The sequence below is a fragment of the Diabrotica undecimpunctata genome, chromosome 1 (genome assembly GCF_040954645.1).
Source record: "Diabrotica undecimpunctata isolate CICGRU chromosome 1, icDiaUnde3, whole genome shotgun sequence".
Classification (NCBI taxonomy): Eukaryota; Metazoa; Arthropoda; class Insecta; order Coleoptera; family Chrysomelidae; genus Diabrotica; species Diabrotica undecimpunctata.
In genome coordinates, this window is record NC_092803.1 from 42,697,314 (window position 1) to 42,714,960 (window position 17,647).

At 31.9% G+C, this 17,647-nt stretch overlaps 1 protein-coding gene across 1 annotated transcript in view; it reads left to right on the plus strand.

The window, feature by feature from the left end:
* LOC140442136 (uncharacterized) overlaps positions 1-17,647 on the plus strand; it is an 86,209-nt gene that overhangs the window by 46,587 nt on the left and 21,975 nt on the right. Inside the window, exons 7-15 of the mRNA XM_072533227.1 lie at positions 1,426-1,537; positions 2,246-2,508; positions 6,496-6,659; positions 9,176-9,507; positions 9,597-9,801; positions 9,909-10,151; positions 10,263-10,694; positions 15,246-15,353; positions 15,463-15,772. Coding sequence (XP_072389328.1) covers positions 1,426-1,537; positions 2,246-2,508; positions 6,496-6,659; positions 9,176-9,507; positions 9,597-9,801; positions 9,909-10,151; positions 10,263-10,694; positions 15,246-15,353; positions 15,463-15,772 — 2,169 coding nt within the window. The remainder of the gene's footprint in view (positions 1-1,425; positions 1,538-2,245; positions 2,509-6,495; positions 6,660-9,175; positions 9,508-9,596; positions 9,802-9,908; positions 10,152-10,262; positions 10,695-15,245; positions 15,354-15,462; positions 15,773-17,647) is intronic.

A 17,647-nucleotide genomic window follows, 5' to 3' on the forward strand; every position in this document is an offset into this window, starting at 1 on the left:
AGGTCGGCAATCATCATAGCTATTCGGACTTTTGAGACGGCTGCTCTGAAAAGTGCATTTGATGTACATCCGTACCACTCTCTGAGGTTGCGCAGCCATGACATTCTACGCCTCCCTATGCTTCTCCTTCCTTGGATCTTTCCCTGCATAATCAGTTGAAGCAAGGAGCAAGTAAACTGTTTACTGCAGTAAAAATGGTTTAAATACAAATTTGTAAAATATTTGTTTCAAAGTTATTCTAAACAAGAATGTAGTTTTTTTTTCATTTATTGCCGTTATTTATTGACAGAATTATCCTATTTGTATAAACAATTTAACCTGGATCTATATATATATATATATATATATATATATATATATATATATATATATATATATATATATATATATTTGTATATGTATATATATATATATATATATATATATGTATATATATATGTATAAATATACATATATATATAGATATATATATATATATATATATATATATATATATATATATATATATATACATATTTAAAATATATTCCATGGTTGAATAGCAGAGGTTTTATCGGTCAATAATTGGCAAATGAAAGTCGTCAACTACTTTATTGATTTATTCGAATACGTTTCGCTTTTATTTTTAGAAGCATCATCAGTTCACTACAAATAAAAAAGATTTTAGAATATAAGTAAACAACCAACAGGGTTCATACTTACTTAATTTTTGCTATTTATATATATATATATATATATACATATATATATATATATATATACATACATATATATATATATATATATATATATATACATATATATATATATACATATATATATATATATATATATATATATATATATATATATATATATTACGTTTATATTTAATTTTAAGTTAGATTACATTAACTTTGTGTGTATTGTACAAAATATGTTTTAAATTGTTCTCGTACAATTTTGGCTCGCTCAGCTGGTCTGCCTCCAGCAATATGTCTGGCTTGAAAATTTTGAATCTCATTTGTAAATTGTACATCATGCAGGTTGTGTTCCATACCTTCTCTATTACTTATTGTATAATGCAAAACGCATAATGTTTTAACAATTTTATCTGCCATTTTTACATCTGTGAGTATTGGTATATCCAAAAGTTGCGACTTACTTCTCAGAATTCCAAAAGCGCATTCTACAATTCGCCGAGCCCGGGATAAACGTTTGTTGAAAATTTCTCTGTCAGAAGGTAAAAGAAATAATAAATTAGACTTACTCACAATCAATTTAATTTAACTATCCAGACGACCGGTTTCGCTTTCTACAATATGTATGTCCGACATCGCTGAGCAAAGATCACAAGTTCGCAAATAAATAATAGAAAATAACTTTCAATTGCACGAAAAATTTTATTATAGCCCTGCAAGTTTCTGGTATCATTTTTCCCAATAGTTTTGAAGTTACTTTACAGCTGAACTTCAGATCCTCAAATGACCTTCCAGTGGTCAGAAAGCGTAAAGTTACTACAAGACGTTGTTCAGTACTGACACACTCACGCATGACGGTATCTTTTTTGGAAATGAGTACACCAACTTTTTCCAGCCACAGCGAAAAAGTGAAGTTGTCCATTCCGAGGTAGTTTTTGTAATCATCCTCATCAATGAAATTGAGCAATTTCGTGTCACAATAGTTCACACGATCAACAAATAATTTCTTTATCCAACATTTTTTCTTCTTGTTTTCAAATGATAAGGATAACAAGCACAATGCTGCCATTCTCCTCCTCCTAATTATATTTTACATTTTTTGGTTAAGCGATGTACACCGTCATGAAAAGAAACTAGAACTGGAGGACCGCTAGTTGGATAGCAAGTCGAAGCATGAGTGGAGGTGGAGACGAATATCCAACTAAACTAGTAGTTCTACTAAGTGGGACCGCAAGTCGGAACGTAAATGCCCAGCTTTAGACTTAGACCTTTAGTGCTTCGGTTTCCCGCCTGTAGAGCAATTTGTTACTTCATACTTACAGCGCGCTGTGCTCGCTGCTCGTTTGATTCGTTCAAAGAGAAATGCTTAAATTAGTATATTTGCGTAGTTTTAAAGATATTTGAGTAGTTATTTGCTTATGCGGAGGCGGGGAAATACATTTTATTATCAAATACATAAATAACTCAGTTTTGATAAGTTGTTAACTTATATTTTGATTCACAAAAGTCAGATATATCAAGTTGCGTCAAATATATACAAATCATTAAATTCCAAACAACAATAGAAACAGAATTGCTGTAACAAATTAGACCAGTTTGACCTTGCGCTTGTTCAGTCAATACTAGCGATGATAACACTACTTGCTATCTCAATTTTAATACTCGTCGTCTACAGTTTTGTCTACAAACAGACGAAGTTTTGGGTAACAAGAAACGTGAAACAAAAAGGTATCCTTCGATGTTTTACATCAAGCTATTTATCGCTTTTCAATGGAAAGGGAGCTGATACTACTATAACAGAACTTTATAACGAGTTTCCGGGTACAAGGTAATTCCTTATTTTATTGCTATTGGTATTAATCTTTATTTACAAATTAATTTATTATCATTTAAAAATATTACTAAAACATTTTCGTCCTAAATAAAAAGTTGACTATATACAAAAATGATAGGTTAAAATATGTATCTTAACAAATAGGTATTTAATATATATGTATCTTAACAACGGAGCTAATAATCTTTTTTTAATTTGACAACTTTTGATCCCATTTCGAAATTAAATCGCCCATAGCTCAAAGAGGATTTTTATGTCAAAAAAATGCCAAGAGAAAAAAGTGCTTGTTTTTGCCAAATTCGTCTAAAGAAAGAGTTTGCAATACCTGTTTGTTACTTTTTTAAATTTTGCAAATGATTCGATGAATCGATTCCACTTTGGTTTGAATAAGTCTACTTTTTTCAGGGGGTATTTTGGTGTTATTAAACATCGTTTTAGGGGTGTGCAGCTGCCTATAAGTTAAGGTACCAGATTCTGTCGTATATTATGACTATGATAAATACTGCAATGTGATCCAATCTACCAAATTATACAATAACTTCTAAAAAGCCCTTTAGTTTCTTCTTTTTAGTCCTTTTAGTCCTTTAGTTGAACACCCTTCCTTACAGTAGAGACTACTACCTGAGGGATCTCTTTTCTTGAGGTCGAAGTTAAATTTTTGGCGGATCGTGTACCCCATTTAGTCCACTCTATTTTCTAAGTAAAGTGTTACTGGTGGCGGCTTGTTGTCTTGTATTAAAGGTCGATTCAAACACACCAGTCTCGTCACAGTCCCGGCGCCGAACCGGTCCCGTCTGGTCACAGAAATATTCGTTCGTCTATTCGCACATACCCGAAATGCATCAGTCTTCGGCGACCAATCTGTTGAAAAGATGGAAAGTTTCTCGGATGAAGAATTAGCAAATATTATTATTATTTCCTGCCAAATATTATTTTTAAAATTAATGTCCATGTATTTTGCATGCGACAAATCATATAAAATATTATATTTTCTCACACATTCTATTAATTGTTCGTCAATAATTTTATTTTGTTCACTTGTACCGCCCGTCATGTTCCCGGCAAAAAAAAATCGTCGCTGAGATTATAAAATCGGCCGGGCGATAGACGTGTCGAAACCTGACTGCTGAGAAACTGTTCGTCAACTGATGCATGTGAATGCCGGCGGCATATTTCTACAATTTTTTACTTTTACTTTTACTTTTACTTTTAATAAAGAATATTTTGTATGACGGATTGTTCGATTCGGTGCCGGGACTGTGACGAGACGTGAGTGATGTGTTTGAATGGACCTTAAGACAAATGTTGCTTATATATTAACCATCGAGTTAGAATCTATGGAGAAGCTATAAGCATATTTAACGTGTGTATTAAAAACGGCGTCAGTAGGTGTGGCTAACGATCATCCAATATGACGGTGGCATCAGGGCCTGACATAATATTATACATAAAGATAAATTAATACAGTCAAATAACAAGTTGTATCTGAAAGAGATAATAATATAAATAATATTTTAAAGGGTAAAATAAATATGCGGTATGAAATAAAAGAAATACGTTCGTTTTACAACTTATATATTTGATAACCACAAATTAACTGACGCTTATAAATTTAGTTCAATTAACAAAGTTAAAAAAAGTTATTTAAAAAAAAAACAAAATTGAATATCTGCCGAATATCACAATGGAAATACTATTTAGAAATAAAAATAATTATGTTGCAGTATTTTAAGATATTTATGAATAGCACGATCTAGCTTACTTATAAGATTTTTTATGAATAGGTACTATTAATTTATTTTCTGAAGTACGGGCCATTACTTTGTTTACATATTTTTTGTATACTAACCTGTGGAACGTTATTCCTGAAGATTTTTTATTAACATTGCTTCTGCTACTGCAGCTTCGTTGAGAACAAGAAACCATTATTATGCACTATCACAATATAATATTACAGTTTTTATAAAAGTATTATAAAACTAAAAATATTCGAAAAACAACAAACGTAAACAACATATACGATCTGTCAAAACGATCATAACATTATGGCCGAAGTGAGGTCGTTTTTAGTCACGTGATGCCCTCTCCATAGATTCTAACTCGATGATATTAACGTCCTGTCTAAAGTAACAACAATTCATCAACGTTAAAATTATTACACGAAAGATTATCCCATATTAAAACCAAAACGGCTTGGGAAATTTTTTTAAACATGGCAGGAAGTTCAACGGCAAGGCGATTTAAATACAAGGCCAATATAAGAGTGCAACCAACTTCAATCAGTCGAAGAAAGTTACTAGAGGGTCAAATAGATTACCATTTGGACAACCACCTAAAGTGCAGCCTCCTAAAAAAGGTTTAAAAAGCGTTACAATCTTTCGTCCAACATCGCAGCAAATCAAACAAGTGCAACTAAAAATAGCGAATGACATTAAATTTCGTATGAATATTACATTTTAAAAATTTTAAATTTTTTTAGTATTTATTTAAATATATTTCGTTTTATTTTCTATTGCATTTCTATTGATTTACTTTTTTTAATAATACATTAACAAATATTTTAAAATTACTCTCCTTTTCTTATTTTAAAGAGAAGTCGTCTTTTTGGGTCTACAAATATTTAACATTCCGTATATGAATTTTGCACCAAAGTAACATTACATATACGTGTTTGGCATCTCGCCGCTTACTGGTCGAAACATGGCCGCGTGCCGCAAAGGACCAATAGAAAAGTCCTAGGTGCCAAATACATTAACGGAATGTTTAGATGCCGACCGGGGAGGCCTTGCAGTCTTGCGATTTTCCTCCTCTGCTGGATCTTACTTTCCTGAGTTTCATGATCGGTATAGTGTCTGGATATGTTTTCGTTAGTCATGATGATTAACTAGGGATGCTCTTTGAGCCTTTAATGAATTGTTTTTTTTACTTACTGACTCTTTCACCTGTTAGTTAGTAAGTGGGGGATCGGTTTTACCGGCAATCATATAATTTAAAAGTGGCACAGCAGGGAGAGTGGTCGGGATTGTTTTGTATTTGATTATCTATTTTTGGTTTAAGTATCACTACTACTTTTGGGATAAGCCATAATTTTGGGATTTAATAACACATAGTCCAGCCATTAACAACAGCACCTCGTTCAATTTATTAATATTAAATGGCGTGTCGAAAAAGTTTAACTTCTTTGGTGGTTGTTTATTTTTTTGTTTCACCTTCAGTTTTACCCTTTAATAGAAGTTGTTTGCTCCCTTTGGTTCTTTAGGGTACCCTATTAGTTTTTTTTATCATATTCCAAGGTATTTTGCTCCTGTATCTAGTAGAGCAGCCTCTGATCCTCAAATTAACCTCCTTCCAAATGGGATAATAGAGGTCTCCAATGTTGTGAATTGGAAAGGATAATATATTGATCTGATACAGTCTAATTGGATGTTGCAGGATACAAAGCATAAGAACGTTACTTGTAGTGGCGACTAAGGTTGAAATAATATTTGGTTTAGCATATCGAGCATTTCAATATTTTGGGTGTGAGAGTTTTACTAAAAACTAAATTTCTGTGATCCGGGGTCTCTATACTCATTTGTTCCTAAGTTTTCTGTACAGTTAGCTTCTCTACATAGATGTGCCAGTATTAACTCTTTATTTTTGGTGAACACTTTACGTTGATGGTGAGCATTGTCGGGGAAGGGTTAGAAAGGACGCGTTTCTTTCCATTTGGCAGCGTTTGTCTTCTTTAGTTGAGTCCGGTGGTGGAAGAATCATCCGTCTCTTTCGAGACGTTTCTAGAGGAGACGAGCGACATTTTTAGGTATCGTTGTTGTTTAAATATAGCTTAATTGGAGGATCCCTACGTGTTCCTATTCATATGGCTCCATAATAGAACTGCTAATGATCTTTTCACTAATCTATTTATTGAGTTACCCCTCATCCAAAGAATCTGTATCGATTATTATCATAATTTTTTTCATTTTTTTTTATCTTTTACAGATTTAGTGGTACATATCAATTCGGCGCTCCAATATTACTGCTAAGAGATCCAGACCTAATTAAGCAAGTAACGATAAAGGACTTTGAATATTTTCATTCGAGAAGAGTCTATATACCCGAAGATATCGAACCGTTGTTTGGCAAGTCTCTTCCTGCTTTAAGTGGTAAATACATTATAAAAATTCTTATGGAATAACAGTATATTGTCGCTATGAAATCAAACCGGTAAAAGTGCAAAAAATCTAATTTTGAGATATTGTTATCAAAAAATTTCTTTCCTTTTTTGTCTATTTTTATGTCAAACCACCATAAAATTTGATTTAAAAAGTCCGTCAAATGGCGTTAGGCTAGTTTGCGTAATGCTGGGGTTACTACTATGCTTAACAGAAGACAGATCTATTGCTTAATGCGACCTTTCTAAACTTTCAAGTGAAAGGTTACGCTTCATATAATTAAAACTAAATTATCTCACCAACCTGAAAGTGATTTATTGGACGATAATCCGGTTGCATTTGTTATTTATTAATATTAATGCGGTGTCATTTAAATCAAACTGGCATATAAGCCAAAATGCCTGTTTTCTATTAACTTTTTTCACAGAAACTAATTTTAATATCAACTAAAACAAAATTAGTTCTCACTAATTCAGTTTCAATGATTTTAAAACAGAATTTTAAGCGATGTTTTAGAATATGTACGCCGGTTTATTCTATATTTTATCATATACATAAAGTCCGTGCGACCATCAAAACATATGCCTCCCCACACGCAAACGGATCCACCTCCAAAAAGAGTGGTTGGGACTCTCAGATTTTCATTGTAACGCTGTCCTCTTTCCCTCCACACCAATATTCGGATATCATTCGTATACAAACGAAATCTGGACTCGTCAGTAAAGAGACAATTCCTCCAATTTTCGAAATTACACTGATAGTGTTCCATCGCCCAGCGATATCTGCATGCACGCTGCTCCCTAGTTAGTCGTGGATGGGTAGCGCGCCGTCTAGCCCTTAAATTGGATGCATGTAACCGTCTTCTGACAGTTTGACTGGAATCGCTCGTCCAGTAGCATGCCTGAAGATACTGTTAATTCTGGAAGCCATGAATGTTGGGTTTCTTCTTGCCGTCAGAACTACAAAACGGTCTTGCCGATGAGTTGCAGATCGTTCTCTTTCTTCTCCATGCCTGTATGTTGTAGATCCAGTTGCTACATACCGATTCCATGCACGACTTATCACACTTTGCGACACATTTAGCCTAATAGCAACCTCTTGTTGAGTTATGCCTTGTTGGATCCAACGAACTAATTGCTCGAGCTGCACTAGTTCTAAACGTCTTTGCGGCATAATGTTTTTGTAATAAATAGATTTCTTGACTTATTGACAACAGGTAAAGCCAATACAAGCACTTTTATACGAATGATATATTCATGTTTGGAAGTACATGTCTCTCTTTGTACGAGATAAGGGCCGATAAGAATAGGGAGAAAAAAACCACATGCAAAAAATATTGGCAATAAAGATAGCATATAGAGTATAGTACAGGCAATTATTTTAAAAATAGTTTTATATGTTAATTTTAGGAATTTTAAAATTCCACTTCAATTGTTGAGTAGTGTATCTTATAAATACAATTCTTTCTTCCTCCTTGTTCATTGTTAGGTTTGGTTTTAGATAAAATAGAGCTAAATGCATTTGTTGTTTTGAACGTTGTTGAAATGTTGAATTTATTTCCTAATATTATAAGTTTTTCTGTTAATCCTTGTATGTATGGTGTTGTTATTTTCCTCGTTTTATTCCTTGTGGATGCTGCAAGATCTTATTCTAAGTTGTTCTGTTGCTTTCGGTCGATTCTGAAAAATTTCTTAGTTATAAACGATAAAGGATAATCATTTTTTAATAAAACAGATGTTAACAAATTGTTGTTAAAAGTCAATAAGGGAGGGACTGGAAGGGGTAACTACAAAGAAAGAAATAAAAAAAAATACTTACAGAGATTTCCTGGGCAACAAAACACAAGAAGGTTCCCAAACTATTTGAATTTCCATCACTTTCCCACCAACCTAAGTGGATATTTATTTGACGCGCAATATTAAGCGGAATCAATATCAAAGGAAAGCAATTAGTGTTATTATATACATACCAGAAATGTTTATATTATCATTCTTAGCGACGCAAAAAGATTGAGAATATTTTCTGTGCTTTAATACTTACGAGGGGACATCGAAATGCTACAAATTTAGTTACAAACGGGATAATACCAGCAATTCATTTTAAATTCTATAGTAATTTGTGAAATTGTAAAAAAATTGACTGAAAGTAAAAATAATTGCATTTTGCTTGGAAAAAGTTGTTTGCATGTTTGCATTATAAAGAAAAAAATTTGGTACGTCGCAATATATTTTTTAGAAAGATTCTTAGAAAGTTTATTTTCTGATTTTGTAGAGTAGTTTTTTTCTAAAATAGTCTTCGATTAAGTTACAAAAGATTATTTTGCACCTGAATATGGACATTGTTTACGTCCAACTTCGTATTGAGCCTTAATGAGATTGATGATAAAAATCATACATTCTTATAACGTTAAGGGATCCATGTTGATGTTTAAAAAATTTGGGAAGCAATAAATTTCTTAGTTGTAACCTCGTATCGACTAACTTGGTACAATTTCCTTTTTTTTTTAGGTGAGCTATGGAGAAATATGAGACATACCTTAAGCCCAGCTTTTACCAGCAGCAAGATGAAAGCCATGTTCTTACTTATCAAAGAATGTGCCGAAAATTGTACCAAACACTTCCTAGCAGAAGATTCAGATGTCACGTCAGTTCAGTTCAAAGAGCTTTCGGCTAAATTCTGTTCGGATGTAATAGCCACCTGTGCCTTTGGAATCAGTGTAGATTCTTTTGCAGAACCGAAGAACGATTTTTTTACTATAGGTCGTAACGTTACAAATCTGGTCAAATTTAGCAGAGTACTGAAGTTCTCAGGATATATGTTAGCTCCTACATTGTATAGGGTGAGTTTATTTATAGTAATTATACTAAAAAAAGAAGACATAAATACTTAAGTATAATTTTTTAAACAATCGTTTATCTATCTTGTTAGTTATTAAACATCAAATTTACCGATGAGGAAGAGAGTGCTTTTTTCTACAACTTGGTAGACGATAGTATTAAATTACGAGAAGCAAATGGTATCGTTAGACCTGACATGATCCACCTCTTAATGCAAACAAGAAAAGGAGCTAAAATAGAAGAAGGAGACAATGAAGGTGATACTGGTTTTGCTAGTGTTAAAGAAGTGGAAATAAGTAAGTGTAGCAATTGTACTTATAGCCTTATTTATGGATTTATTAGTATACGGAGTATAACATGCTTAGATAATTTTAAGATACGTGCACATTATAATATTTTATAGAAACTGCAAAACGGCTTACCGACTTATCAAACGAAGACATCACAGCTCAAGCCTTCCTTTTCTTCTTTGCTGGATTCGAATCAGTCTCTACATTGATTTGCTTTACTGCTTATGAATTGGCTGTAAACACGGACTGCCAGGACAAACTGAGAGCCGAAATTATGGAAACCCATAAAAAATCTGATGGAATATTGACATATGAAAGTCTCGTGAAGATGAAGTACTTGGATATGGTTATCTCAGGTAATGTATCAATCGCTTTTTGAAACTATGAGTCAGTAGTAATGTTTTAGATATGGTGATTTAGATATTGTATTTGAGTTCTAAAAATAAGTATTTTCTTTTTTTTTACAGAAGTCCTTCGAAAGTGGCCATCCCAAGTTACTGGAGAACGAGTGTGCTCCAAACCTTACACCATTCAACCTACAACTCCAGAAGAATCGACTGTACACCTCGACGAAGGAACAGTCTTATTATTGCCAATTTTCGCCATACACAGAGATCCAAAATACTACCCAAACCCAGATCGTTTTGATCCAGAACGGTTCAGCGAACAAAATAAAGATAATATACTTCCTTGCAGTTACATACCGTTTGGTGCTGGGCCGAGAAACTGTATTGCATCCAGACTTGCTATTTTAGAGACCAAAATTCTTTTTTATAATATGCTTCTGAAATTTGAGATTGTGCCTGTGGAGAAGACATGTATACCGGTAAGGTTGGTGAAAACTCCAGCTGTGTTGTTAATTGAGAATGGGTGTACTTTAGGACTAAAAATAATAAAATAGAAAGCTATAAAAATAAATACTAGTAAAACCATCTTAAAAGTAACAAATGTTTTACCATTCTCTAGCATTAATAAAAAAAATGATGCGTAAAGCAGGATGAAAGGTCTAAAGAAAGTTAAGAAAATATATATTGATTTTTAAGATTATTCCGATTTTATGATTTCTTTTTTCATTTAATTTTGTCTTCTCCTTTCTATTTCCTATTAATATTCCTCCCTTGATATTTTTATGTATTTTCATCGACTCTCTATTAACAGTGATTTTTATATTAATTTTTTTCAATTGATGTGAAATATGCAGCATAAAACTTACAAATCAAGCGGAAACGTGATGATCTCTATTTGAAAAAGTTTCTCCTATGAGAGGTAGACAGCTGGAAAAGGAATCAGTACGATAAATAATGGTAGATAAAATAAAAATAAACCCACCAAAAAATAGCGAAAGTGCTCCAGACCAGAGGCAGGGCCGGCAATAACGAGCCTGGAAGGGGTGCACTGCAGGCAGGCGCCCCTGTTTGGTGGGCGCCAAAATGAGCTATTTTTCTGCTATAGTGTTGTACAAAATGGCAAAATAGGCTACCCACACATGTAAAATATACAAAAATATACAACGCTTCGAATTTGTACCCTGTAGTAACAGAATTTATCGGTAAATATATTATGTTTAAAAAAATAACAACTTTGCAGTTACTCAAAATGATTTGTTTATTTTCTTCAAATTTATTTGAAGTTGCTTAAAGGTTTTGTGTCAGCAGTTAGAAGCGTAAATGAATGATTTGTAGTAAAATAAACATTTTACATAAAAATTTAGTGCATTAGGAGCTTTGTCAATTTAGTATTCTATGTGTTTAGTAATACAGAATAGTTTGTCAGCTTATTTTGCAGATAAAAGTACATTATCTTGTGTTGCATTCAATTAACATAAAGCGAGTGCCAAAAGATTAAATAAATATAATTAAACTAAGATTTTGCCTGTCACCATGCGACGTGGGATCCAATCAATTGCCATCTACAGTCACTCCACTCAATTTTTTCTGTCTTTCCCCCATTTTTAGCTAGGACGACAAAAAATTATATTTTAATCTGTTGTACAATTTTCATAACAAATAAGTCACTTTTGGAGAATTGCTGAATTTTTTCGTAAAGTCGTCTTATACATTCGATCTACGTATAAAAACCAGTGTAATTCTAGTTTGTCAATTCATTTGTTGGGAAAGCTCGAGTTTTGTATTATATTTTTTACCGATCAACAAACTTTCAAAAAATTAAATTTTTAAAATAATAAACTTCTTGCATGAAAGGCCGATCTTTTCACCTCCAGATAAATATTGCCCTATCTAACAGATAGTTATCTGGGGGACAGTCATTTATTCATAAAATAAAATGTAACTGTCTATTCACTGTCATCTTCTGTAAAATAAATGTAAAATTTATTAGGTACCAATATTTATTACTCGTATTTATTTCACACCAATATTTAATTAATTGTCAAAAAAATCTCATTTATGTTTTAATATCTCTTTTGATTATGCAATTTGTGGTGGCAGCAATAAATTAAATTATGTAAAGATAAATTTAATAACGAATAAAAAAATAATACATACATGTTTATTGATTCTTTTGAGGTTACTCCATAATACTAAAATATTATGTGTAATTACGTGTAGTTATAGCATTTTTTATATAAAAATGCTTGCACGTCACAATTTATATAAAGTGACGTCACTTATATTTAAAATTTCCAGAACGTCAACCTTAGAGTTCAAATTTTCCTAACAAAGCTAATAATACGAAACCCATACGGAACTGCTCGATCTTTCATAGGCGTCAACATGGTATAATAATCAGAAAAATGTAATCATCATTATATTGGGAATTTTAGAATTATATTGATTAAATAACCAAAAACATTTGTTATTATTAATAATATAAATTTTGTGAAATAACTCTTTAAGTCTAATATTCCACAAAATAATAATTTTAATTAAATAGATTAGACAATTGTACTCAACTGATATGGGAATACTTCAAATTTGATTGACAGTTAAGCGTGTGGCAAAATTGTATAAAGTGTTGCCGCATTTTTAGAGCAAGAATTTTGTTTATGTTTTGATTTCTTACACAATTTGATCATAATATAATATATATTAATAAATTGTATTTATAAATACATATTAAATTTAAATTAATAGCTTTAAAAACTAATTATTGTTGTGTATTGTGATCGTGCTGTGCCAAAACAACTAAATAGTCTGTAGAAAGTGGTTAGTTTAAAATTAAGAATATATAATTTTGTATTAAAATGTTTTCTTATGTATTTTAGGGTGTTGCAGTAATCTTAAAACTAATTGTATTTACTGTTAAACTATAATATAATAGTTTGACAAATAGTTGACATTTTAAAAATTCCTCATTTACTTACTATTCTGATGTTTTGGCAACGCTGTGGAGTTCTGGCGTCGTAAATCTTGAATGACGTGCACGCATTTTTATATGAAAAATACTATACGTGTATATTACCTGTATACTAAGGATTCTTCTGAGGTTTCTCCATAACACTAAAATATTATATTATAAGGTTAGCTCAAACATCTTCAACTTCAGAAAGTTCAATAATCTCTTCATTTAGCAATTCATCTTCAAAATTGTCTTTATTTTGATCTCTCGCTAGGTTATACTCGTAGAATGTTGCTGTAGAATAGAACAGTTGAATCTTTTCAACTTTACAGCCGCTTCCTTGGATGAAATAGTACCTAAACCTTCTCTTCCATGCACAAAAAGTTCTGTTACATATCTGGTTTTAATATGGAATTCATTATAGAAATTTTCTTTATGGATTATTTAGTGGACTCCTTAAAAATGACTTCACTGTATAACCAGAATCTCCAAGTAACAACCCATTTCCATTATCTCCATTTAAACTTCTTATCAAGAATACAGAATTATTTATACCTACCTGGTAGGTACCTAGAAAAACATATCCAAGAAGTGGCACGAAATTGTCAGAATTTAAAATCAATATTCCATATATTATATAGATTTCTTGAAATTCTCATAAAAATAAGGAAGAATCCACAGCAGTTTTAAGATAATCCAATCCAATCCTAATAAGAATCGATATCACTATGGACGTCAACAGAATTCTCAGCAGGTCACACATGGTCCTGGAAATCATAGTAGAGAAGGACGATGGAATGATGGACGTCAGTCAAATAGACAATATCCAGTAATGGGACAAGGACAGGGCAATTTTCGATTTAAATGCTAAATTCTACAGTGCGGTAAAATTGGACATAAAAGAAATGAGTGCATGGAACGTCGGACTGTTAATAGTGCAAGTGTCGGTCCAAATCAGGCTGAAGAAGAAATTTAATTTCTTACTGAACCGCCACATCCTAATACAGTTTTGTGTGACAAAAGAAAGGAGCTTGTTGGAATGTCCATCAAATGTCAGAATTGTTAATTTGAATTTTGACAGAGAAGAAACAATAATTGATAAAAGTGTAAACAAAAACATTGACTTTATAATAGACTCTGGTGCCACAAATCATTTAGTAAATGCAGTTTCAGGAAGTGTTTTAACGAAAATTAAAACTGTAGTACATAATATTAGTGTGACAAAGCAAGATGTAACCATAAAAGCTGAAAAGAGTGGCAATTTACATGTTTTAAGTAATGTCGGTGTTAAACTCAATCTGAACGATATTTTACAGTGCAATGAATTGGAATATAATCTGCGAAGTGTAAAGAGAATGGAGCAGGCAGGTCTAACAATTATATTTAAAAATGAAAAAGTAAAGATATACCATAATTCTAATTTAATCATGAGTTTAATGTTAAGAGAAAACTTATATATAATTACTTTTACTGTAGTAGATGATCAGTGTAATGTTGCCATTTCAGACAGTATATTACACAGAAGAATGTGTCATTCTTCACTATATCCTCCAATCAATTTATGTGAGATATGTATTAAGGGGAAACAAACAAGGAAACCTTTTAAGGATATTCAAACTGAAAAAAAGGCCAAAGCAATTTTAGAAGTTGTATCATATGATGTGGCTAGACCATTTTCATCATCGTCATCATCATCATTTTGGCTTTACAACCCTGTGTGGGTCCTAGCCTCCCCAAGAATTTTTTTCCAGTCGTCCCTATCCATCGCCTTCCTCCGCCAAGCACGTATTTCCATATTTCTCCTAGACCATTTTCTCCGGCATCATATGATGGATGCAGGTACTTTGTATCCTTTATTGATCATTTTTCTTCCTTTTTATATGTGTATCTAATGAAAGAAAAAAGTGAAGTATTGGAGAAGTTTATGGAATATGAAGCAATGGTAAGTGTCCAATTCAAGAATAAAATATCCAGGTTAAGTTAGGTTAGGTTAGGTTTAAATATGACCTGTTGCTTACTTTTTGGCAGTGAACTGTCTAATAATTTATGGGGTGAAGCTGTAGGAATAGCAACATATATAATTAATCGATTAAAAATTACTGCAGTGCCAAGTGGTAAACTACTAGAATAAATTTGGTTTAATAAAAAAATAGATCTAGAAAAGATACGAATGTTTGGATCGAAGGCTTGTGCTCACGTTCCTCAAGAAGTAGGAGGAAAGCTCCATAAAAGAGGTCAAGAAAAATATTTGGTAGGATACAGTAATAATGGATATCGTTTATGGAATCCGTTAAATAATAAAATTGAATTTTCTCGAAGTGCGATATTTGATGAATGAATACGTGAAACAAACCTAAATTTTTACTGAAGAAAAGAAAACAGATGTAGAGAAAGATGATGTCAAAAATGAAAATGAAGAAAAAAAGGATGAAAATATAGGAAAAAGTAATAGAGAACGAAAAATGCCAATTAGATATAATGACTATGATATGGATATGAATGGCTTTATGACAGCACTCTCAGCAGGAATTTTACCATCTGAAGTTCCAACAAATTACGAAGAAGCTATCAAAGATAAAAAGTGGTTGGAAGCTATTAATGAAGAAATATCAGTTTTAGAGAAAAATAAAACTTCGGAGTTGGTGTTTCCTCCAAATGACGTGAACTTAATAGACTCCAGGTGGGTATTTACATAGAAAGAAATAAATAGAAAGATTTTCAAAAAGGCTCGACTAATTGCAAGAGGTTATAAACAAGAACTTGATCCAGATGAAGATATTTACATTCCAGTGGTCAGAATGATAACATTAAGAGCACTATTGGTATTGGCTCTTGAAACAGATTCAGAAATTCATCAAATGGATGTGAAGTCTGCTTTTCTAAATGGAGAATTGACGGATCCTGTTTATATGCAACCACCTCCTGGACTCACAAGTTAAGCAAGGTTATGTGTGTCAACTCAGGAAAGCTTTATATGAATTAAAACAAAGCTCTTAGTGTTGGTATGATCGGTTACATTTATTTTTACTTGATAAGAATTTCAGAAGATCCACTGTAGATCACTATTTATATATAAAATGTAATACTTGCTAATTTGGGTAGATGATTTGATGATAATATCTAATAATGTCATTGATGTAAATAACATAAAGATAACATAAGATAAAGATTTAACTAATAATTCAAATAAAAATGTGTTTCTGTGTATTGAAATTGAAAAGGAAGGTGATTTTTTATTAATTTCACAGAAAAATTTAATTGGAAAAATTTTAAACCAATTTGTTCAGTTTGTGAGTGTCTCTTTCTTAAACAGTTTGTAGAAGATAAATATGAGTTGTAAAATTGTTGATCCAATAGTGATATTTGAAGACAATCAGTCATGCATACAGATTGCTTGCACTCTAGAAACAAAACGATCTAGACAGATAGATTTTTATCATCACTTTATTAGAGATTGTGTTTTTGAGAATAAAATTGAACTATGTACCCAGCGAAAATCATTGTGCTGATATTATGAAAAAAACATCAGCTTATTTTAAGTTGACTGTATAGTAAGTTTAAGTAAGACTGTATAGGTATCTGTAGTATTACTACTGATAGTGATTAATACTTATCTGATACTCTTGTTTAATAATTAAAGTTATTTTGGCGGAATTGAGGGGGGGTCTTAAAATACCACAATTCCCGTTTGATTTTAAAAGTGACATATATCATGTCAGATTGTAACTATAGAATAAGTCAGTAGAGTTCACTTGATGTTCTTCATTATTGTATTATAATTGCCGTTGGCTATCAAGATTCTTATTATTAATTAAAAGTATTCAATAGTGAAATATTGTTTGTTTTACTGCTTCGAATCCAGTAGTCACTTCATTATTCACACTAAATTTTACAATTCATGTCTCGGCAGATTCAGATATGTTTAATTTATAGTAAGACAATAATTGAGGCCATTACCGGAAAAAGGGCCCACATGCCAAATGGCGCTTTTGAGAAAAACGCAATTGAAAATTTAACAAGTATTTTGAAAACAAAGATTAAAACTTTCAACTTTATTGAAAGCTAAAATAAAAGTATTGTATTTAAACTAAAGTTACAATAAGATGTTTCAAAGATATAGACACATTTTTATGTAAATATAATTTTTTTACATTAGCTTGTCATGGGCCCTTTTTCCACAGATCATTTGCGAAAGTATGAAATAAGTATAAGAAAATCTTTATTTGGCCAATGACGTAAAAAATAAACATTAAAACAAGTTATTATTATACAAAGAAAGTTATACAGAAACTTGTTCTAGTATCCATCATATCCATTGTTCATCTTCTTGGGACAAAAACGAGAATAGATCTCTCACGTCTTTTTCCTTCGCCAGCTTTATTCCAACCACTGGGACAGTTTGAACAGCAATGTTTGTGTTTATGTTTCTTCCTTTCCAAATTGTGAATCGTATGTAATTTTCCATGTATGTTCGAGAACAAGCCAATGTTCCGTCTTTTTTTTATTTCATTTGTACATACTGTTGAATGCTGAAAACAAGTCCCTTTGTTTTTGG